Below are 25,177 nucleotides of genomic sequence, written 5' to 3'. Positions count from 1 at the left end.
ATACCACACAGTGAGACATAAAATGGATTTAATATTCCCTCATAAGAATGGCAGGGAATTTTAAGAGAGACAGTGAGTCATAGGAGTAGGAAACTTGCTCTTGATCAAGGATGCCAGAGCTTTCTGACTGGTAAATGAGGGTCAGCAAACTGTAGGAGTAGAACAGATTATCCTTTAAAGGCACAAGAGCACCTTTATCTTCCTACATCTGGTTCCTCCTTTAGATACAGAGCCCTTCATATCCAAACTGTATGCCGAGTCTCTGGCATATCATTGTCTAAATTTATTCTTTGGCTCTTCAAGCTTACTTTTAGGTCTTTCACTGTAGATACAAAATATGACAAGGACTGAGCCCTGCCTTAATGGATTTCAGAAGGCTAGAAAAATAGAAAGTAATAATTCAAATAATCTATGTTTCATCGCTGACTAAAACCAAAGAAGATAATAATATCGTCTGGAAGAATCATAAAGAGTATAATTGGAAAATGACATTTGATCTAAGATCAGAAAGAAATATGAGAAGTGCATCCTAGTCAAAAGGAATAGCATGAGATAAAGCTTGAAACTGTATTGTATGTTTTAGGCTGATGAGACTAAACAGATCTGATAAATGGGAGGAAAGATCATGGAACATCAGACTTGGAACAGGGAACACAAGTAATGAGTATGTGTTTCTGGAAAACGATTGAAAGGAACATGAAATGTCAAAACAACAACAACAAAAAACCAAACCATTTTAATGTTGGAATGGTTAGTGAAGTTCTCTGCGTTCAGCTAATAAGCATAAACCAATAAATATTGGTTGAATAAGTTGTGCTGATAAAATATTAGAATAGCAAGTGTGACCTTCAGTCTAATCAACTTTTGCTCTTTGTCCATCCATCCATCCATCCATCCATCCATCCATCCAATCTATCCATCCATTCATCCATTCATCTAATCATTCATCAAATAGTGACTCTGTATTCTTCTGATGCAAGTCAGAAATATACTGTTCAAGGAGTATTTATCCTCTCCCTCTTGGTTATTTTCAGGAAAACGAATGTGTGCAGGAGAAAGCCTGGCCCGGATGGAACTGTTTTTATTTGTGACCACCATTTTACAGAACTTTCACCTGAAATCTGTGGTTGACCTAAAGGATCTTGACATCACTCCTGTTACCAGGGGATTTGCCTCTGTGCCACCCAAATACCAGCTTCGCTTTGTTCCTTTCTGAAGAAGAGCAGTCTGTCTGCCTACTGCTGTCATCTGGAATTTCCTCTTTGGGGCATGCTCCACCTCCTTCCCTATCAGGCATGCCTTCTCTGATCTACTTCTTACCACCTTATTTCTTTGAAATCCAGTGAACACTAAACCCCCATTACAGAGAATTTCCTCAGTTTTCACAAATAATGCATGCTTCCTGTTTACGTATGTAACACTTGCATTAGCTATTCTGTATTTTAACACTCTTGTGAGTTTTTCCTATGGCATCACTGTTAAACCAAACAACAACAACAAAAAAAAAACTGGGGGAAAATTATGTGAAGTGAAATAAACCACACACAACAAGATAAACACCACATGATTTTTACTTTTATGTGTAATACAAAAAAGTTACACATTTATAATAGTGATAAGTATTGGTTACTAGAATGTAGAAAGGGGTGACAGTGTGAGTAAATGGGGAAAGAGAAGTTGGTTAAAGGATACAAAGTTTTATGTAGACAGGAGGAATGAGTTCTAATGATCTCTTGCTGAACATGGTAACTATAGTTAACAACAATGCCTTGCATATTTTATAATAACTAAAATGGGAGATATTAAACATACTCCCCATAAAGAAAGTTCAAGGATATGAGATAATGACCATGTTAATGAGCCTGATTTAATTAACCTTCCATGCATACATGTATCACATTATCAAAATGTACCCCACAAATACATATGATTACTACTTGTGAACAACAACAACAAAAAAGGAAGTAGATTAAAAACAAAAAGTGCAAATGAAAACTACATTTTATCCATTTTTATCACTCTTTATTGGTAAATGAAAATATATTAATCAAGTAGTGATAAAATGTGTAGAACAAAAGGGAGTCTGATATTCAGAAAGTCAATTTCTCAATGTCTACTATTAATATCTTACTAAAATTTGTAATCTTCCTTTCACCACTACCCTCCATCATTTATCTTCTAATTCCCCTTACTCTGCGTTTGCACTTTGCATGCTTTTCTTTTTCTTTTTTTACTTATACTTTCTCATAAACCTATGAGATAGTTCATATTTGTATTAGTTACCACTACTGCCTTAACAAATTACCACAAATATAATGACTCAAAACAATAGAGATTAAAAGTCTTATAATTCTGGGGTTCAAAGGTCCAGTGTCATCTCCCTTGGATTAAGATGATTCTACCAGTGTGTATGATTCCTTTGGAGGCTCTAGGGAAGATTCCATTTCCGTGATTTTTTCATCTTGTAGAGGCTGCCAGAATCCTTTGGCTTGTGAGTCCTTTGTCACATCAATTAAACCTCAGCCATCACATCTGCCCTTTCCCATGCCCTCGGTGATTACATTGGCTCCATCCAGATCATCCAGTAGAATATATGCATGCCATGGTCCTTGATATTTCTGAGTCTGCAAGGCACTCTGACAAATATTGAGTTTAATAAAAATCCCTCTTTCATTCACCTTGCTACAAAGTAGTACTCCTATTGCTTAAATCCTAAACCACAGAGCAATGAGGAATGCAAACTTCTTCTAATCTATCATCTTAAATCTTAGCTTATTTTATATTTCATATATCATTAAAATCCAATAAATAAATGAATTAATCTCTGTATTTAAGGGCTTACCAGATATTGCCATACTTTGTTTCTTTTTACAGAAGGTTAATTTAGAATATATTTATATCTTTTTTATATATTTAGTATTAGTCTACCAATCTTCATTATTTCCTGCATATCAAAACTAAAATCTTATACTATTTTTTTCATTCCAGTCAGAATGGCAATTATCAAGAGTACAATTAATAAAAAATGTTGGTGAGGATGTGGAGGAAATGGTACACTCATACACTGCTGGTGAGACTGCAAATTGGTTCAACCACTCTGGAAAGCAGTATGGAGATTTCCTAGAAAACTTGGAATGGAACCACCATTTGACCTAATTATCTTGCTCCTTGCATATACCCAAAGGAATTAAAATAAACATACTATTGTGGCATAGTCATATCAATATTTGAAGCTCAATTCTCAATAGCTTAGCTAAGGAGCCAACTTAGGTGCCCAGACAAATGGCTAAAGAGAATGTGGTATATATACACAATGAATATAGAAGAATGCAAATTATGGAATAAAGAAGAATGAAATTATGGCATTTGCCAATAAATGAATGGAACTGGAGAACATTATGCTAAGTGAAATAAGTCAATCCCAAAGAACCAAAGACTGAATGTTTTCTCTGATATGCAGATGCTCATATAGAATAAGAGGGGGCAGGGAAAGAAGAATAGAAGGTAATTGGATTATACAATTGGGAATGAAGGGAAGGGATGGGGAATAGGAAAAGAAAAGACAGTAGAATGAATGGACATAACTTTCCTATGTTCACATATGAATACATGACCAGTGAAACTCCACATCATGTACAGCCACTAGAATGGAATCCTAATAAGAAAAAGTTATACTTCATGTACGTATAATATGTCAAAATACATTCTACTATCAAACACAACTAAAAAGAACATAAAAATTTTTTAAAATTAAAGGTAAATTAAAGAAAGCAATGATTCTCCTAATGGTGGAATTTTAGATATTAGTAAGCAAAGGAAAATCTTTTGGGATCTGATAGGGTGAGAAATGAAAAAAAAAAAGATTGTCTAATTCCCCTGGAATATGTTAGATCTCCTCAATATCTCTTATGAACAGCTCTAAAGCCTTTTAAGCTTTTTTTTTGACCCACTAATTTGTTCCTCTGTTATTCACCCTATCAGGCATCTACAATGCTCAAAAATTACCTCTAGTTGTCTTCAACATATGGCATTTACACTGGCCAAGCTCAGAGTCAGGTTGCTACAAACAGCTGTGTATGTGGGAACTTCCAGAGTTCCAGGAGATGAGTTGAATAATGACAATGTTCTGGAATAGAGCTCCAGTGTCTGTGAGACCTCTGCTTTCACCCGTGATGATAGGCTGTCTCTTTTTAGTGTTCCACTTTAGTGCTGTGAAGATATAGGGAGGGAATGAGAAAAATTAGAACAAGATAATATCACTATTCTCACTTCTCACTCATACTCTCCTTCGTTGAATAAATACTTAAAAGTTTCTGGGACGTTGGTTAATTTCTAATAGCCTAAAAAAAAAAAAGTTGATAAAATTTTCACTGTGCTCTCATTGTTTCATGTTGGAGAGAATTTTCAGAAGTCTTCAGCATTTTTTGCTGACTTTCCCCAGTCTAATATTTAGTATAAATAATAAGAGTGAATATCTTTACCATATCTCAATTTTATAGGCAGTTCAATATTTCACCATTGATTAAAATATAAGATTTAAAAGAAATCCTCTTTTAGAATATGGAGGACACTTTCTTCTTAGTTTGCTGAAAGTGTTTATCATAAATAGGTTTTGATTATTATTTTAAGAGTGTTTCAACTTTATTGGGATATAAAATTTTGGGGGATTCTTCATGAAGCACATTGTACATCAAATAATATAATGATAAGTTGAGACTCAGGATGACTTTACCTTTCTTCTGCCAGAACCATGTGTTTAAGAAGCATGTTTAGGTGTGGATCAATGTGAACACAATTATTTCAGCCAAAACACTGGTTTTCAGATCCTTCAACTTCAGGTTTATTCAGAATCTTTGGATATAGACTTTTTTTATATAGTGATAGGAATTGAACCCAGGGCCTTGTTCATGTGAGTCAAGCACTCTCCAATTGAGCTATATCCCTAGCCCTGGATATTGACCTTTATGGTAACCTTCAGGCTTCAACTGAAGTCTAGGCGTTTACTTTGTTTTTCTTATTTGATGTGATCTCAATTCCATTTTTTGTCTTTGAGAATCTAACAAAAATTATTTTCCAGTTCTAAATATCCCAAATGGTATTTTGTAGTCAGTCTTTCAGTGTTTTTACCTCCCGATTTCAAATCCATAGTCATTTTAAATCACATCAAATATCAGTCTTCCCCATGTGGATTGTCCAATCACTCTGTTATGTTTTTCCCAAAAATGCTTACAACATTTGTTATTGTTCTATTCTCATAAATAAATGTTCATTTGCGTGCGTGCATGTGTGTGTGTGTGTGTGTGTGTGTTAGTCACCAAGGGAGCAAGACATAGAAAGAGAGAAACAGATACTGACACAGATATAGACATTAGTTTTAGAATTTTTTTCATTGTAATGAAATATCGTTTGCAGATTATATGGTTTTCTACTTCAGAAATCCATGAAATACTAAGTCTTCCAAAGAATTTGATCCTCAGTATTTACAAGGGCTTGGGAATATAGTTCTTAATTCTATTCACTGCTGAGAGCCATTACCAAGTAGGAATGACGCATCGAAATCCTTTCCAGCGTACCCCACGTTAAATGAACTTGCCTTGGAAATTTGCTGTGACCTTGCTTGTGTGTTTGAGAAAGGTGACCCTGCTCAATGACCAGGGTGGATCCAGGATTAAGGTGTATCCTGCAAGAAGTATCCCCGTCCTTGGGTTTAGGGCGTGACAATAGGAGTTTTAGGGAAATTGGAGGTTGAAGATTATTCCTGCTAGGAGTAGGGCGTGCCTACTGCCTGAGTTCCCGCTGAGTTCTTGTGGAGAGAAAGTATTTAGGACGTGAATTGTGCAGGGGGATGGGATTGCCCCTGAACCTGTGTGGAGGCGGTGTGAGAGCAGGAATAAAGAATTGCTGTTTGAACCTACAAAGCTGTGTGGTGGCTCGTGATCTTGTGCCAAGCCGAGACATTGGCATTTGGCAATTCACAATAGAAAATAAAAACTTAAATAAGTATTCAATAACTATATTCACTGTCTCTGAAAATAAAAATTTATATAAACTATGGTGCTGCCACATTCCATATCTAAGAAAACATTGTGAAGTAGTGTAGAGGTAATTATCATTGGGAAAAGACAAAAGGTATACATGATGAACCATCAAACAATTGTTCTCCTGGAAAGTTACATAGGTGAGAGGCAAGTAGATTTATATTTTATTTTAAATATTTTTGAAGTCTTAGAATAATTTCTGATATTTTTTACTAAAAATGTTAAATTTATAATGTTCTTTCTTTTTGGTATTTACTGAAAGTCAGATGTAGCTTTTGCTCTCAGGACTATATTACAAGAAGAACTATATGGGATGCTTAAATAAATGTGGAATTGATAAATATATCAATAAATGACTAACCTATGGCTTCTATTCCTGCACAAATCTGGTTTCCTTCCTTTCATTCCTTCCTTCCCTTGTGTCTACCTGTTCTGTTCTCTGAAAACTGACTTCTAGGGACTACATTAAGCCAGGAGCCAGATCCTTGGAATTTAGAAAACTGGGTGCTAAAAAATCCAGAGTAATTATTCTTTCAGTCCCACCCTCCCAGGTCACAGTTCTGGCAGTGGCTGTATTCATCTACCAACACATGCATTTGCAGTTTAGGCGTCCACTGTATCTTGGCTAAATGTCTATTTGGTTTCCAGGGACACTCTTCTTCCCTTGCACCTTCCAACCTGGGATGGTAACATCTTCCTGCTGATACTAGTCCTGAATCCTTTGGCACACTTGGCCACTTCCGTTGTCCTGTGCGTACCTTTGAAGACAGCAGCCTCTTTAAACCCTTCAATTAGCAATTTTGAGTGTGTGCCACCTGTTTCTTTCAAAGATCCTTACAAATTACAAGATGACAATTAAATGTTACTTCCTGAAAAACATCTCCCCTACCCTCTAACTGCCATTCCCCTGCCTCAAAAAAAAAAAAAAAAAAATTAGGCAGAAGCGGGATCCTCTCTCTGGGCTCCTACAGCGGCCTCTAGTGTAGCACTGGTTACACTGCAGTTTCATTGACTGTTCATTCATCTTCCTCTCAGGAGCAAGATCTGTTTCTAATTCACATTTGTAGCCCTGGATCTGAGCTCGGGATTGCTACATATGGTGTGCTCAGTAATGTTATTGACTGAACTGGCTTCTCTGGTAAATGAGAAAAGTCTTGGTAGAACTGGAAATTCTAGGAGCTCCTGAGAATCTCTGCAGGGCCAGGAAGCAGAATCAGTGGAGCCTCCAAACCACTGAGGAAAAAAAAAACCTAACAACCTGGACATGGGGAGTAGTGCCTCTGGCCTCAGAGAAATGACTATTCATAGCCAGAGTAACCTCCACACAAAGCCCTCCCTCTTCTCACTTGACCCCTGATGCACAGATGAAAACAGAGCTTGCTTGCCTGCTGAGAAAGCCAGGAAATAGTCACTCTTCTTAAAGTTGCCACAATCATCCAGAAAGTGGCCAGGATCAAACTTCTCTGGGCTGGGAAACCCTCTGTCGTCATGCAGGATGGAAGTCAGGGATGCTATTATGTTGATCCCTGATAGAAAGAGAAACAGATGAACTAGTTTATAAAGGAGGTCATGGGACTTGAAAAAAAACTTAGACATCCCTCAGAGAATCCTTTTGCTTTGTAGATGAGGAGAGGGAGGCACAAAAAGGAGAATTTATTTGCTCCATGTCACATAACAAATTCACAGGCAAGCCCAGCAGGTCTTAACCGTGTATGTAATGCCTAGTCCAGGGCACTGTTCACCGCCTGCAAGGCCATCCTCAGCAGGGTGTAGTCTGACACCAGCATTTCCTCTGCAGAAGATCAAGGAAGCTCCCTGAAGTGCATTGCTCTGGATGAATAAATTACAATATAACAAAGCTGATGTCACTGAATATCCAGCTCATGCCCGTTAGTGCTGAAACCCAGTAGTTGTGGGGTCATATTTTTGTAAACCCTTCAATTCTTTACCAAGATGAGTTCAACTTTTGGAAGACAGAATATTTTATTGAGTAAGTTTGGTATCTGGCCGCCTCAGGCTGTTTTTGTTAAGTTCTTATTTTAGCTATAAATAGACCTTATTACTGGCTTTTTAGTATTGTGTAATTTTATTGACATAATTGAGAATTAGGTATTTAAAATGTTATAATCAGTTAACTCAAGAAATAAGTTATTTTTACTCTCTCAACAGTTACCATTATTATTTGATGAAGGCTTCAATAATCCATGTATTCAGTGACTTTCCAAATATTTTGCAAAGATTCAGTTGTCATCTGTGATCAACTGAATCTCTATTCTGGCAGCCAGTTAGCAACCTAATAGAAATTTCCTTACATACCTGGATCCAATAGGAAAAGTGGGAAAAAAAGATATTCTATTAATCTTTAAAATAGTTCATTTGATGTCACTGAGGAAGTTTCTCGTCCACAAAAGTATGAAACTATGGCTGTATCTGTGCTGGTCCATCAGCAACCCAAAATCACAAACTTAGTGAGCCATGGTGGCTCACACCTATAATTCCAGTGATGCTGGAGGCTGAGGAAGGAGGGTTGCAATTTGAGGCCAGCCTGGGAAGCTTAGGAAAACCCTGTCTCAAAACAAAATGTAAAAAGTGCTGGAATGTGACTCAGTGAGTACAGTGCCCTGGGGTCAATCCCCAGTAAACTACAAAGAAAAACAAACTTGCAACTTTGATGTTTGAAGGAAAAAGTCCCCATTGCCTTGTTGGAAGTCATCAAGCTGAGCAGAAACACAGTACACTACCACCACCCTGCCTCCCATGTAGCTGGGTATGGGAAATGTTAGCCTCTCTGTGAGATACCCAATTACTGGCACTTGTCAGACACTTTTCTTCATCAAGTACTGCCCAGGAAGCTATACATGTTTGTCTACATTCCTAAAATAATTTCTTTAGATTCATTATACAAAGTCAGTGACTGATATGGTGCAGAGTCAAATTCCTGAATATCTGGATCTACCATCTTTGTGACATTGCTCTAATAATAACACTAAAGGATATTAATATTTCAATCTCTGGCATGGAATACAGTTCCACATATTTATATTCTGTTTAGTTTCTTTCATCAAATTTGATTTCACCTAACTTAATTATGATAATCCACATATCTGTAACTGCTCAATCTCCAATTTCATGTCAATAGATCAAAATATTAACCTTGGTTTATAAGTGCACTGCTTGAAGTAATTTTAACTTGACTCAATTCTTCAACTCCATGAGCTCAGAAAATTACCTGAGGTTGACATCAATACAGGAGTTGATTGTCTCTTCTCTAGTTAGTACACATGTTGAGAGGGTTCAGTTCTTGATAAGGGTGCTGGTTTACAAAACATTGGACACACTACAAGTGATCTAGAAGTTATAAAAACATTATCAATTCAATGCATTATTCAAGCATTATCATTTCAAAATTATATATATATATATCGTGTTAATTATCTCCTGTTCTCAGTATTTAAAATAGTAGCCTTGTTGACAATACTGTGTCACATCACCTTCTCAGTACAAAACCTTGGCTTTCACATTGGAATCACTTCTATGCTTTCCTTTATCATATCTGTGCAGTTGATGCATCAATTATCTGTCTTCAACTTTGTGTCTGTGTATGTGTGTGTATGAGTGTCACTTTAGTTTGTATTTTCCTATTTACTCCTGTGCTTGTTCCCTGGACTAAGTAGCGGTGGCCCCCCACCTGGATCACAACAAAGCTGGCACATCCTGTGTTGGTTTAGCCATTATTGTACACTATGATTCTGTGAACGTCTAGAGCGTTCGGGTCCCTGGGAAGGGTTGCGAAATCACCGGGACACAGGGGATGCAGAGCCAAGGCAGCAATTGCAACTGCATGCTGAGGTTTATTTGTAAGTTTCTTTTATATTCTTCTTCTAACAAAGCAAGTGATTCTTCAGTAACACTTTGCCAACATTGCCCAAATATCATGCCTCAGTGGGTACACAGAGCTAAATTCAGATTGTTCCTGTCTATTTGATAAGTACCCTCTTAAAGTTCTTTGTAGACATTATCTAATCCCATGAGGATGTATTTGTTTCATTAGAATGTACTGTTCCAAGGACAAGTATGCAGGAAGCTTCTTCCTCTTGGCCAAACCATGCAGAACTTGTGGCTTGCGATAAGGGGAAGAGAACTTTTCCTCCTCGTAGCTGAGGTTTGCCTCAGCTGACCTAAATCACAGCCACAGCTCTTGCAGACTGTCAGGCCTGAGGGAGCTAAACTCTGCACACTCAAAACCCAATATGATTCATTTTAAGTTTTGCTGCCCTAGTAGCTTTTTCACAATTCCAACTGCATAATCATTTGTAGGCAAGATTGAGCCCATTTAAATTTTTCACGGAAAGAAGAATTGCAGACTCATGATTCAGGCTTATAACCTCTAGCATGAAATGTCCCTCATTTCCTGATTTCTATTAAGTAAGTTTCTGTTTCTCTGAAAATAAAATAAAATCTAGTTATTAAAGGGTTAAACAAATATTACATTTATTTACTTCAAATACAAGCAGACTCAGTATGGTTAATTCTAGGAATAGTACTATAGCCCAAAACATTAGAAAATCGAGTACTTTTTATTTTTCTATACTTTCCCTATTTAGCATGTAGACTTCCATTTTCATGATTAAAGTCTCATGTTTCAAGATAATTTCTACTCTACCTCCTCATCTTATCTGTGATTTAAATGAGAAGGAGAAATAGAGCAGGAACACCAATAGTTTTTGGCTTATATCTTTTTAGAAAATAAACATCCTCATGGAACTTCTAGCAGTAAAGAATCTCATAACTGAAAAATTTAAGCCAACAAGGAATAAGGGTAAAGATAATGAAATCTGGTCAACTGATCACAGTTTCTACCATACCATACAGAGGTTTCTTCTGATCCTGGGATCTCCAGGGTCTGTATTAACCAACTATAAACCACTGTGAGTCATTTTGGATTTGGTATAGTTACATAAATTGGCAAATAATTCGACAAAATAAAAGAAATTATTCCTAAGAAAAGCACAATCAACAGTTGAAGACTATTTAGGATTATTTGGTAATTGCTCATGGATGATGTGTTTAGTATTGAGATAGAGACAGCAAGCACCCCAGCAATAGATGTTCTGCTCTTGATGAAGCACACACTCAGGTCTGACCATAGACAATGAGTGATACGGATTTCAGAGGGATGTGGGGAAGATGCTGCTAGTGTGCTCCTCTTGTTTGTCTTGGAGAAACTTCACTATTTAACCTTCTGTTTCACCAGCTGTAATCAGGAGGATGACTGAGAAAAATGAAGAGATCATGGCAGTAGGAGAGGCAATGGAGTTGTGGTGCAGTGTCTGGATTTCAAGGGACATGGTGTGTGGCTGGCACAGATGGCACAAATTAGCATGGAATTATACATCAGGTTTCTTATGGAAGTGCCACTTTATGTAGCAGATGAATCCTTGAAGTTGCCTTTTCCTACTCTGATAATTCTAATTCTGGAAAAGAAAAGAGGAAACTCTCCTTATTGAAGTGTAAGTGAAAATTTGAGAAATTAGTGAGTTTCTAAGATGATTTTCATTCTAAGAAATGTTCTAAAAACTAAGATCCATTATAAAGCTATTCCCAATTAGACAGACAATGAACCTAAAGAAATTTTATTACTACAGAAGTATGTTTCCATAAGTTCATTTCAAGAAAGTAAGGATGTCAGGTCAGAGAGGGGGATCAGTAATTTTATATTTTATGAAAAATATACCATCAGAATTCATTTTTCAAGAGGTCCAGTGGTGCAGCACACATAAAGCATTCTTTCCGGCCTCTCTCTGGGTTCCAGGGAAGTAAAAATATATGAGTGAGAACTGGTCCTTTTTTAAGGTAAAAGGAGAGAAGAATAGTAAACACTCAACAATCTTCAAAAGGGCAACTTTCAAAGAAATATGAAAATGATCTTAGTTTTCACAGTAAGAAACAATGTTTATGTAGTCAGCATGGTTTAAACACTCAGTATAAACAAAATTATAGTCTAATAGATTCTGTTAAATGGATGAGGGGAACTCTGTGTGTGTGTGTGTGTGTGTGTGTGTGTGTCTGAATCCATTTGTAGATTTGTATTTAATTTGATGGATTAAGAGATAAAAATTCTTATCTTCCATATCAGGAAATCAGTAAAAATTATCTAAAAAATTGACAAATAAGAAACACTCATTGTTTCAAAATATGAGCATGAAATTTCAGAATGTTTTGGAAGCAGCTGAGAGAATGTTCAGCATGACCACATTTGGGATGTGAGAGTGTGATGGGGGCACTATTGCAAATTGCTTACATAAACAAAACCATCAAATATATATTGATTCATTATTATTTAATTTTTAATACCATGGATTACTTTTCTAAAAATTTAATATCGGATTCCTTTTTATCTTTTTTCAAGAACTCTAACTTATTGACATAATTATGTTGTTTATATTTCAGAACATTTAGCTCTATTTATGTTACTCATCATGGATGATGTATAGGTATTTGCTGATGGTTTGCAATACATAGTTTATAGAAGAGTAATATTCATCTATTTTTTGGAAACTCTTTTTACATGTAGAAGTGTAAGATTGAGCATACCATTTCCATTTACAGCTTGGCATCCTTCATTATACTCCATGTCACACTTCGTGCTATGACAAACAAGATATATTTGGCCTGTCCTATTATTTCTTACTTGTGTCCTATCATTAATGTGTAGAAATTAATGTGATTAGCAGACACTGGATTCCCTGAATGCAGGGCAGAAGCCACTTGCCTTAGACAAGTGCTATATTGCAAAAGATCCAGAGATACATTGACCTCATTTCTACTGGCCTGCTGCATGCAGTGACCTCTGATGTTAAATAGAGAAATGACTACATTCCCAAGGTGGGCTTCTTCTATGCTGCACTACAATGCTCTCCATGTTCCCAAATTCATAGTATGACTACAAACCTCTACCACACAAGATCAAAGTGCTAAAACCTTACCAACCTTATCTTTGTCTACATAATGGACTTTGTGCTGTTTCTACATTGGGCTATAAATCTTTATACTAGGAGATGATATCTGCCAGTGTGAGTCTTCTGTTTGTTCTGCCACTTCAATATTATTTTAGGTCTTCTTAAGTGTTTACATTTTCAAATGAATGTTTATCATTCAGTTTGTCCATTTCCCCAGTGACTCATCTGGGGTTTTTATCATGGTGACAGTAAATTTGTTCATGCATTTGAAAAAAACTGATATCTTAAACCAATGGTTTTGTCCACTCATGAGTAAGGTGGTTTCCAGTCGTTTGGGCTTCCTGTAATTTTCTCTGTACTGTTATGTTCTCAGTGTGGTGGCTTGTAAGTTTTCTCTTAGGATTTACTGGGATGAAAAAAAGTATTATTATAATTTTTAAAATGGCTTTGCCATTTCTCTTTACCTGGTATATGGAAACATGATTGGTTTAATCATTTGGTTAATCTCCCATTTAGAATCCTTGTGAAATTTACTGATTATCTATAGATACATTTGGAATTTCAAAGTGCATTATCCTGCTCTCAGGAATATATTTTCATTTATTATTTTCTAATTCTCATGTCTTAATTTCTCTTCATGGCATTGTTCCCCTGGCTAGGATTTATAGCATAACAGTGAACAGAATTCATGATAGAAGTAACTTTATTTCATTTCTGATCTGAAGGAAGGCATGGAGGTTTAACATATCAAGTTTAAAATGATATTTTAAGTAAATTTTGGTAGACATTCCTTATCAGATTAAAATGCTCCCTTATATGACTTTTGAAAATGTGTGTGTGTACAATTCTATCAAATATGTTCTCTGTATATATTATTATGATTGTGTATATTGGTTGTTTTTCCTCAGTAAATACACATATTTATGTATATATACACAATTGAATTTGATCCAATCCACATTGTTCATGACAACTCTATTTAGAATCCAAAGGTATTTTGCTCTATAATTTTTCCTTCTCAAAATCATCTTGTTGTCAGGATAATGCTTACTGCCTAAAATTAAGTTATAAATGCTCCCTGATGTGGGTCTTGTAACATTTCCTTACATCTTGTGAGTTCTTCATGGTGACAATTTTTGTTAAGTTTGAGATATTATACATGAAAACAATGTAGAATTTAAGTCACTGTAAATCTCTTTTCAGAAAGTATTGATCTTTTTCTCTGGGCAGTCAGAATTATGTCACACTTCTGGCCCTGATTCAGAATTAAGAGATAAAATGAACAGTCACAGGTAGAATGTAGGCACTAAATTATCTCTCTGATATTCTCCTATAACTGGAATACTGATAACAATTGTTGTCTCACAGCTTTACAACACTTTCTAATCAGGCATTTAATTGGTTGGGGTCAGATAGAAGAGCTGTGACAATCAAGTGAACCCTAACGATGACTGAATCTCAATTAGATACATTTAGATGTAGTTGGAATGTATCTTAACAACCTAGGGATACATTTTCAAAACATTAGTAGAGAACTGATTTCATAGCTTATTACCATGGTAGGTAGGTATAAGGTTATTCTCATTTTGGGGGGATGAAAATTTAATATCTAGTACTGATATAGGATCACCAATAAATGTAAAAATTGGTGTAATATTAGATTGAATCTATGTTTTAGGAGATGTTAAACATTCCCAAATAAGTGTAATTTATACATCAGTGCAGGCTTGAAATGAAACTGCTGCAACCTGCCTTCATTGTATCATAGATGCACTGAACCTGTCTGAAAGAAATGAAACTGCTGCAACCTGCCTTCATTGTATCATAGATGCACTGAACCTGTATGAAAGAAAATTTTTCTTTTTAAAAGAAAACTAGAGAATGAAAAGAAAAAATAAGTGATTACTTCATACCTTCTTTATCAGGTAATGGAAAATAATTTCCAAGTGCTTCAGATATCTTTCTGGAATCAGATGGGACTTATATGGTGCCTCCTTGGATCTAGTAGAATTATTTGTACAGAGATATTGTCTTTGTCTTTCAGCCGGGACCACATAGCCATCCAGATCAACAGCCATATATCTTAACTTGGCAGGACCTCTGCAAATCTCCTCCTCCATGGGTGAAGTCTTTCCTTGTCCCTGCCCCTGCTCCTACTCCTCCCCCCACGATTCTATCTCTCAAACCCTCTGCTCCTTCTCCACCCTTTGTTCTCCCTGAGTCTCAAGATTTGACTCTGCTGAACTCTCCTCCCTTTCCTTATCCCCTGCCTTTGTTCCCCAACCCCCAAAACCCTCTAAGTGATTCCCCTGCTGCTGACTAAGCCTCTCCACCATTGGAGGAAGCTGAGCCAGCCCAGTGCCCTCCAGATGACTCCCCCACGGCACACACAGCCACCTCTGGCCTCAGATCAATGTGCCTACTGTAGAGAAAAAGGACACTGGGTCAAAGAGTTCCCTAGAAAGAAACAGCCACGCCAGCCAGCCATTCTAACTCTGGAGGATGACTAGGCAAGTCAGGGCTCGGATCCCCTCCCTGAGCTCAAGGTAACTTTTGAAGTGGAGGGAACCTCAGTAAACTTTGAAGTGGATACAAGGGCAATATACTCAGCCCTTAAGGCCCCCTTGGGCCCTCTATCAACTAAAAGGTCTCAAGTTCAAGGGGCTAATGGCAGTAAATATTGGGCTTGGACAACTAAGAGGATCATGGACCTGGGGAAAGGAAAAGTCCATCACTCCTTCCTAGTGATCCCAGAATGCCCAGCACCATTGATGGGAAAAGATCTGCTCACCAAACTCTGGGCCAAAATAACTTTTAACCCTGAAGTCCCCCAAATGGAATTTCTAAATCCTTCAGTATAAACTCCTATAGTCATGGCTTTAACTATATCAGTAGAAGATGAACATCAACTCTTCACACCCCCCAAGACTGATCAAACAGGCAAGCTATCCCAGAACTGGATAACAGATTACCCAGATGCCTGGGCAAAAACTGCTGGATTAGGCCTAGCCGTAAAACAACCTCCAATAACAGTGGAGTTAAAAACCTCAGCCTCCCCAATTAATATTAAACAATATCCTCTGAGCAAAGAAGCTAAAGATGAGATAAGGCCCCATATTCAGAAATATCTGGCCTTAGGGGTCCTAAGGCCCTGTCAATCGGCCTGGAACACTCCCCTGCTACCAGTAAAAAAGCCAGGAACTGGGGACTATCGCCCCATTCAAGACCTAAGAGAGATCAACAACAGAGTGCAGGACAGTCACCCCACAGTACTTAATCCGTACAATCTGCTTAGCACCCTGAACCCTGAACGAAAATGGTATACTGTCCTGGACTTAAAAGATGCTTTCTTTTGCTTGCCTCTGCATAAAGATAGTCAGTTGCTGTTTACTTTCAAATGAGTAAACCCAGAAACTGGAACGACTGATCAACTAACTTGGACCAGACTTCCACAGGGGTTCAAAAACTCCCCCACTCTCTTTGATGAAGCCCTCCACAGAGATCTCAATAACTTCAGAACCATGCACCCCGAAGTCACCCTACTCCAATATGTGGATGACCTGCTACTGGCAGCCGATACCAAGGAAAATTGTGAGACTGGGACCCAAGCACTATTATCCAAGCTTGCTCAACTCGGATATAAAGCTTCTGCCAAAAAGGCCCAAATTTGCCAACAAGAAGTAATCTTCCTGGACTATTCCCTTAGGGGCAGTAAACAATGGCTCACAGAGCCCAGAAAACAAACCATTGTGCAGATACCACCCCCATCTAACAAGAGGGCAAATAAAGAGGCTAAATTGGCAGCCCTAAACGGAGTAACCATGTTAACACTTTCCATACGGGGGAAATATGAGTCAGGAGATTTAACTACATCAGAGCACCCCAACAACTTAACATCTGAGGACACTGACACTGAACTCCTTGACAAAACTGAACCCAACTTGCAATTTCAGAAAGCCCTACACTACGTTAAGAATGTACATCAACTCACTCACCTTGGTTCAAAGAAACTGCAGGCATTCCTAAAGGATCAAGAACAGAGTTTTCCACTAACCGGCTCACAACGAAAGGAAATAGCTGAACGGGTAACAAAAGCCCGTTGGGTCTATCAATTGGTTAATGCTTACCCTTCCAAGCTCCCTATACAAAGGCACCTTTGAGGAACCAGACCAGGACAATTCTGGGAAGTGGACTTTACTGAAATTAAGCCAGCAAGATATGGACTTAAATATCTCCTAATCTTTGTAGATACATTTTCAAGATGGATTGAAGCCTTCCCCGCAAAAAAAGAAAGCGCAAATGGTAGTTAAGAAGATCCTGGAAGATATTTTTCCAAGATACGGCCTGCCTAAGGTAATAGGGTCTGATAATGGACCAGCGTTCGTGGCCCAGGTAAGTCAGGGATTAACCAGGACCCTAGGGATTAATTGGAGGTTACATTGTGCTTATAGACCCCAGAGCTCAGGACAGGTAGAAAAAATAAAATAAATAAAACCATTAAAGAGACCTTAATGAAATTAAGCTTGGAGACCGGCATAAAAGATTGGACTATGCTCCTGCCTTATGCACTGTTTCATACAAGAAATACTCCCTCTGTTTCTTTGCGTAACCTTACCCCCTATGAAATTCTCTATGGTGTCCCTCCTCCAGTAAGGGACCTGACCCCAACTCTAAGACCTAATGATTCCTTTCACACCCCCTTGCTTGACAGACTAAAAGCTCTTGAAAGAACCCAGTGATACCTATGGAAACAGCTGGCCACTGCCTACCAACCTGGGGACAAAAAAACTCCACATCCATATCAAGTGGGAAACTTCATCTATGTAAGACGACATCAGGTGTCATCCCTAGAACCCCACAGGAAAGGACCATACCAGGTGCTACTTATAACACCTACAGCGGTAAAGGTAGACGGAATCACTTCCTGGATCCATGCCTCTCATCTCAAGCCTGTGCCCTGTCCAGACTCTGGCTGGAAATTGGAAAAAAACTGGTAACCCTCTCAAATTGCATATTCACTGTGTGGATAAGGCTATGGATTCTCCCCCTGACCACCAATAGTCCTAACCCTCATCAGCACATTCAGCAGCGATGGTTGATCATAAATCCTACTGGACAGAAAGTATGATCTATCTCACATACATATGCCCCCTTAGGGACCTGATACCATCTCTCCACCCAGACATTTGTCAATTGCTATAGGTCTTTCCTATTGGGTATCCCTAATGAAGAGAATCCCACTAAAATTCCATTAAATCCCATCTGTACCATAGATAATAGAAACAAACATTATGGATGTAGGGACACGCAAGCCAGATGTAGGTTGGCTAACCTAAATTACTATGTTTGCCCGGCGGACTATCAAAGCCACAAACAGTCATGGCTGTGTGGGAGAAAAACCGACTTCTTCTGTAAGTCATAAGGATGTAAACATACAGGGGCTACCTAATGGAACCCAAACCTCCACCGGTTCTCAGACCATTGCCCCTTGCTGAAGTAACAGGTACTGAGGTATCTCTCCACCCATTCACTCCTCTCTTTTCCTGTCAGTGCCCACACCGGGTCCCACCAGGTCCTCTTACCTGCTAACCCAAAGCTCAAACCAGCTGAGGAAAGCCCTCAGACCCCTATTCAAGATCTGGTAAAAATGGCCTTTAAAGTTGCTTTGACATCGCTAAAAACAGGTTACTAAAAATTTAAAGTCCCTCACAGGCTTTTTGGGATACTCACTCCAGTCTTCCCCTCTGCTCTACCTGTTCTACTACTCGAGTTTTTATTGCTAGGAAAATCCCAAACCCCTTTCCCATTATTCTTTTACATCTATCCTTCCTCTTTCTCAGATCCACGGAGCTGCTCTCAGCACCGCCTTCCCCGTCCTCCCCCTCTGTACCAGGCCCACAGAAAAGTCTTAACTGACCTTCTCCAGAAGTCTTCACTATGGCTGACTTTAGGACTTTCAGCAAAAAAGTCCCTATAAAAGAGTTCAGTGTAGATAAACTTCCTCTTTTCATGTTGCCCTGTTCTACTTGGCCACTGGCTGGAAAAATCAGCACTCCTAAGCTAGACACCCCCTTACTAATTTTTCACAAAATATGTGAACAAGGCCTCTAGCCTTGAGCTGGGGCTTCACAGAGATGGCTACATTTCTAAGATAAAAAGTTATCAACTGGGCTCCATGGAAAGAGCTGGCAAGGAAAAAAGAAAAAAGAAAAAGTTCTCCCCCTCCCAGGTGTCCTTGAAAAGTTAACTTGCCCAGAACAGAAAAAAAAAAAAAAACAGAAACAAAAACTGCTTTTTGTGAACTTCTGCAGACTGGAAACTTCTGAGCCCCTTCCCTTACATGTTAAGTACAAAATTCTAAAACTACCTAAACTTGGGATTCAAGGGATTAATTGACTACAACAGAAGCAGTGCCCTCTGAATCCAGTTGCAACCAAATAGAACTGTTTCCCTGTCTTCAGTGCTATCTTAGGTGCCTTGCTTTGTCCGTCCCTACAACAGTATAATTATATATACTTAAACATTATTTATGTTTTCATAAAATGGTCAACAAATATAATTAATTGTATAATAGTGCAGATGTTTCCCAGAGTGCTCTATCATGACGCAGATTCATTTGAAGATCAAATAGAGGAACATACAACCCGGTTTCGCCGGGAACCTGTATCCCTCACTTTAGCCATCTTATTAGGAATGAGAATTGCTGCAGGAGTGGGCACAGGGACCACTGCCCTGGCCCATGGGACACAACAAATGACCCAATTAGAAACAGCAATGAACCAAAACTTAAAGATATTAGAAACCTCCATCACAGCTTTGCAAGAATCTTTAACCTCTCTCTCTGAAGTTGTTTTACAGAAGAGGCGAGGGTTGGACCTCCTCTTCTTGAGAGAAGAGGGCCTTTGTGCTGCATTAAGGGAAGAATGTTATTTTTATGCTGACCATACTAGAGTTTTAAAAAAAATCTATAAGTAAACTAAGAAGACGCCTTGAAGAGCGTCAAAGAGAGAGAGACCCAAAAAGGGTGATATGAGTCTTGGTTCACACAGTCCGCCTGGTTAACTATGCTTTTATCAGCCCCGGCCGGTCCTCTAATAATTCTTATATTGTTGCTAACTCTAGGCTCCTGTTTGCTCAACTGTGTAGTTTCCTTTCTCCAGGCCCAAATTGGACAAATCAAACTTATGTTAATCAGACAACAATATACCCCACTAGCAGACACAGAATATGACACCCCCTAATGATCACTTTTATGATTAAAAGTAACCAGAAGAAGAAATGAAAGGTTAATAAAATAGGTACTTGTCACTCTGTTTCTCTATATGCTTAACAAAACACTGTTGAAATCTTAAGAACTATTTGCTAATCTCGTTCCCAGAATGTGCTGTCCCCAACTGTGGACTGTCTGCTAATCTTGTTCCCAGAATGAGCTGTCCCCAACTGCCAAACTACAAAATGTAACTTCTCTCGCTGCCCTCTCCAGAAAAAATATATAAGCTCTGCTCAAGCTGTTCTCAGGGCTCTATCTCTCTTTGCTATAGAGAGCTTGGGCCCCAGCATGCTGGTCTCCAAATAAACCCACCCTTCTGCTGTTGCATAAAACAGTCTCTTGTGGTCTCTTACTCCGACGTTTCGCCGGACCCTTACAGTGTGAAGTGTTTGTATCCTTCATTTATATACATCACAGAGGTATCAAAAGTCTCCCCTAGAAGATAAAACCCATGAAGGCTCTCTTCATCCATTAGGAGAAAGGATCTCACTTCACAACTTGATTGTCTTTGGAGTAGTGTTACCCGTAACCCAGGTTCAGCTATGGATATAATGAAAGGTTAATAAAATAGGTACTTGTCAGTCTGGTTTTCTCTATGCTTAACAAAACACTGTTGAAATCTTAAGAACTGTTTGCTAATCTTGTTCCCAGAATGTGCTGTCCCCAACTGCCAAACTGCAGAATGTAACTTCCCTCCCTGCCCTCTCCAAGGAAAGTATATAAGCTCTGCTTAAGCTGTACTCGGGGCTCTTTGCTCTATTCAAGTGAGCTCTGAGCCCCAGCATGCTGGACCCCCAATAAACCCTTTGCTGTTTCATGAGACAGTCTCTTGGTGGTCTCTTCCTCCGACACTCGCCCGACCTTTACAATAAAAGTCTCCAATAGCAGAGATCAGCACCAATACCCTCCTATCCAGTTAGGGAAGCAGATGAGTAATCAGTCCATTGTGATGCAATAGAACTAGTGCTGTGAGAGAGGGGAGCACAGATTGCTGGGGTAGAGGAAGTTATGTGTGAGAAGACACCAGGTTTGCACCCTCTCATAGGCCACTATAGAGCATAAAATGGAGCAAGGAACACTGTAGAAGTATAAATGACAGCTGAGCTGCCTCAAAAGGGACAGAATGGAAAAGAAAAAAAGGCATTTTGAGAAGGAAAAGTACCACAGGAAGAGGATCTTTGTTTTTAATCAGTAATGTCAAAAATGCTGCGAAATATCCATAGAGTCAGAAACATGTAGGATGTGCCAGGATACCCTGAAATAATCATACAGCATGTGTCATGCATACTGGATCAGCATACTGGCATTGTTGTGTGCTGAGTCTCTGGCCATGGAATCTCCTTCCTTGATTCTATCACTTCAATGTCTGCTCTACACCAGGCATTATGGATACCACAATCACAAGGACAGAGATCTCTCTTTAAATCTTCATTTCAACACAACAGAAAGATAAACAAATAAATTGAAATCAATGTGTCTAGATGATTTATTCATCAATGAAATCATGAATATTATGTTGAGAAAAAACTAATGATGCCAAGATTTTATTGTTTGTGAGAATCACAAATAGTAGAAAAAGGAAATGCAATTTGACCTGGGTGTTGTAGTTGTGTAAAAGTGCATTGTAGACAAAAGGAACATCATGATAAATCACTGTAAAGTACTTGGTGTGTTGCAGATAAAAAGTAGGTATAACTAGGACTGTGCATAGAGGGTATGAAAGATGAGGAAAAGGTTAATGAAACATTAGACTGGGAACAGGAATCATAATCAATCTGGTTGTGTTTCTGGGAAAATATAGTTGGAAACTTGAAATGTCAAAAGAGCAGCTATAACATAGGAATATTTAGTAAAATGTTGGCATGAATATGGAACTCAGTAAAACTTTTTGAATATTACACTTATTAGGATGAAATGTTACAGAGGAAAGAATCATAACTTTCTTATGTTCATATATGGGTACATCACAGTGAAACTCCATGTCATGTACAACCACAGGAATAAAATTTTAATTAGCATCTTAATTAGAATAAGTTATACTTCGTGTATGTATAACTTGTCAAATATAATTTACCGTTATGTATATCTAAAAAGAATACATAATTTTATTTATAAAAAGATGAAATATTAGATAATTAGCAATCTGTCATCCTTTGCCCTTATGCCTATCTGGCTGTCCAGCCATACTTCCATCTATCCAATTATTCCTCAAACAATTACTGTGTATTCTCTTAGTGCCAGTTAGAAACAGAGTGATCATCAGAGTCACAGTCCTTGTTTATTACCATCTGGAAAACAGATATATGTAGAAAAGGGCCTGGCCCTCATGGAGCTGTGTTTATTCTTGACCAGTATTGTACAGCATTTTAACCTGAAATCTGTGGTGAAGTGACTTGATACCAACACATTTTCCCATGCATTTGCTTCTCTGCCAAACAGGTTCCTGACTGGTTGGTTGCTTCCATGTTGTCATCTACAGTCCTCCCCTCTAGGGCACTGTTCACATCCTTCTCCTACTGGGGATACCTTCTCTGCCCTCTCCTCACATTTCCCCATTTCCCCAGGATCTGGAGAACACCCTGTCTTCATTTTAGAGTGTTTACTGGGTCACTGTACAACTACATCTGCTATTCTCCATGCCCTTTTACCCTGATATTGACAACGCCAAGTGTCAACGTTTACCTAATGTTCAGTTATTTGTATGTCGTACAGGTCCAACAGCAAAATGGTTAAGATATGACAATTCAGAGTCATTTCTCCTCCACATGATCTTAATAATGATCACAATTAATTACTGGTTTCAATTTCAGACTTTCAATTTTGGGAAATAATTTAGGTAAAAAAAAATGGAAGAATTGGGACCCCCAAAGGACCTGCTGGCCCTCAAATTGATAAGCATAGAGTGTGAAAGGGGAAATGGTAGAGAAGCTCTTTGGCAGGGCTTGGGTGTAGCCAAGAGGTAGAACACTTGCCTAGCATGTGCAAGGCTTGCAATTGCCGCAGTCTGGCTGGACACAATTAACCCAGCCGCCACAAAGCCTTGTAGGTTCAAACAGCAACTCTTTATTCCCAAACTCTCACCGGCACTCTACACACACTTCCCGGGAACACACTCCCTCCACCGGGCTCCGTGCACCAATTCTCTCGGAACCCTGCAGAACTCTATGGGAACTCCAAATTAGGGGGCACCCGAGGCAGCAGGATCCGCCCTAATCCCGGAGCCTCCCTATTCCAGAGCAGGGTCACCTTTCAACCATACCCTCTGGCAAGATGCCAGGTGTCATTCCAGCTAAACTGTGGCTCTCGACATTCAATCAGTAGCCAGCATGAAAGAAACAAAAAACAAACAACAAGAAAAGCTCTTTGGCTAAGCATCACCTATGGTTACCAGGTGTATAGATTTTACACAGAGAAATAACATTCGGGCTGCTGCAAACCATAGGATACTGTGAAGATCACTCATGAAGAGGAACAAACATTATGGTTACAATTCATGGCCCTGTTTTGTGGGTTAACATGAAAATTTGAAATATTCTCTATCCTTCATGTTTCCAACTCGGAACCAAGTATGAATTTGTTTTCTTATTACTAAGCATATATTGAACATTAGTCTTCTCAACAAGAACAGATTCCCTGAAAGCATGAGCTTTCCTATTATTTTTCTAGCTTTCACACATTGTTTTACACTCAACATAAATGTGATGGCAATCTGGTGCTATTTCTCTGAACTCATTAGTCTAATTTAATCTCCAGAATACACACAATTGACCTTCTATTTCAAGTCTAATTCTATTTATATTCCCTTCTTTCTGTCTAAAAATGTATTAAGGGAGAAGGGTCACTCATAACCCTTTCTGACCTCATCTCCAGAGGAAGTCACTTTGTCAGGTGTTTTAAGGTAATGCATTAGTGCCCAGACCCACAACTGTAACTGTGCATTTGTACATGCTCAATGTTTCATGTCCAAGGCCTGTACTTAATTCCTTTTCCCTCCTCCATGCAGGGGCATCTCTTCCTAGTGCTTGGCTTAGAGTTGGGGTTGGGGCTGATGCAGGCAAGTCTTTCCTTTCTTACCTTCTTTAATGTGTCTTTTTATTGTCTGAAACTCAGGCACTAAAGACTCATCTGCCTTCCTTATATCTTGTGAAATTGATTTGGTGCATGAATAGATAGTCTTTCTATATGTGTCTCTGGGATGTGCAGGGAACACAACACAATCACTGTAGGATTCTACTTATCCACCATCTTTTACACACTCTAAAAATATGTTTTAAATAACACACAAGAAGCACAAACCATTACATAACAGAAAATATTAATTTGTTGAAAGTCTTAATTAAGCAGTTGAAAACCAATGTATTTAGAATTTATATAACTGAGTCTTCTCATTCCTTATCCCCTTTGTTAGACCAGGACGCAAGAAAAGACCACTGACTCCAATTAAAATCAAATTAAAGCAAGCCTATTATTTAGACCAGCCAGGCTGCCTTTCCCTCCCAAAACGGCAGGAATAAGACAGCAACCCCACCTTTCCTACAGCCCAGCTTTATAGCCCAGAAAGTTACACAAAAGGGGGGTTACAGATAACAGAACTCTGACAAGCATCACACTAATGGTAGTTTACATTTTTTTTTTTTGCTGGCCCCAACATCAGAATTTATGAGGACCATTAGAGCCTCAGAGAGGGTCGTTGTCTGGCCAAGGAAGGCCAATATTTATGAGGTGTCACTAAAATTTCAGAGAGGGCTGCTATCTGGTCAGAGAGCCAGGCATGGGTGAGTTCAAGGCACGGGCAGGCATTCCAAGCAGGTTCAGAATTTGCAGTAATTTATAGTAAAGCCAAAATTAGCTTTTCATGGCTTTGTGGCAAGATGGCTCCCAATTTTAATAAAAGATCAGGTTGGGTCTAT

The 25,177-nt window shown here is 38.6% G+C and overlaps 1 protein-coding gene and 1 long non-coding RNA gene across 7 annotated transcripts in view; one reads left to right on the top strand and one right to left on the bottom strand.

Moving 5' to 3' along the window:
* Positions 1-2,331, top strand: part of LOC101964311 (cytochrome P450 2C18) — an 86,733-nt gene extending 84,402 nt beyond the window's left edge. For all 3 annotated transcript variants that reach the window (XM_078037688.1, XM_021731931.3, XM_013362136.4), the window contains one exon: positions 1,035-2,331. In XM_078037688.1, coding sequence (XP_077893814.1) covers positions 1,035-1,216 — 182 coding nt within the window. In that variant the 3' untranslated portion in view covers positions 1,217-2,331. The remainder of the gene's footprint in view (positions 1-1,034) is intronic.
* On the bottom strand, positions 1,554-19,103 carry LOC120885403 (uncharacterized). 4 transcript variants are annotated; one of them, XR_013434218.1, is made up of 6 exons: positions 18,915-19,099; positions 14,911-14,998; positions 9,268-9,386; positions 7,424-7,564; positions 4,006-4,209; positions 1,554-2,636 (listed from the first exon to the last, which is right to left on the bottom strand). It is a non-coding gene; the product is annotated as an uncharacterized LOC120885403 (long non-coding RNA). The 4 variants fall into 4 exon arrangements; XR_005727995.2 differs by having other exon boundaries at positions 1,554-4,209; positions 18,915-19,103; XR_013434219.1 differs by lacking the exon at positions 14,911-14,998 and having other exon boundaries at positions 1,554-4,209; positions 18,915-19,098.
* Between the last annotated feature and the right edge of the window lie 6,074 nt (positions 19,104-25,177).

Source organism: Ictidomys tridecemlineatus, chromosome 1 (genome assembly GCF_052094955.1).
Source record: "Ictidomys tridecemlineatus isolate mIctTri1 chromosome 1, mIctTri1.hap1, whole genome shotgun sequence".
Lineage (NCBI taxonomy): Eukaryota > Metazoa > Chordata > Mammalia > Rodentia > Sciuridae > Ictidomys > Ictidomys tridecemlineatus.
Note: the sequence above shows the minus strand (reverse complement) of the source record. Positions and strands in the feature narration are given on the sequence as shown.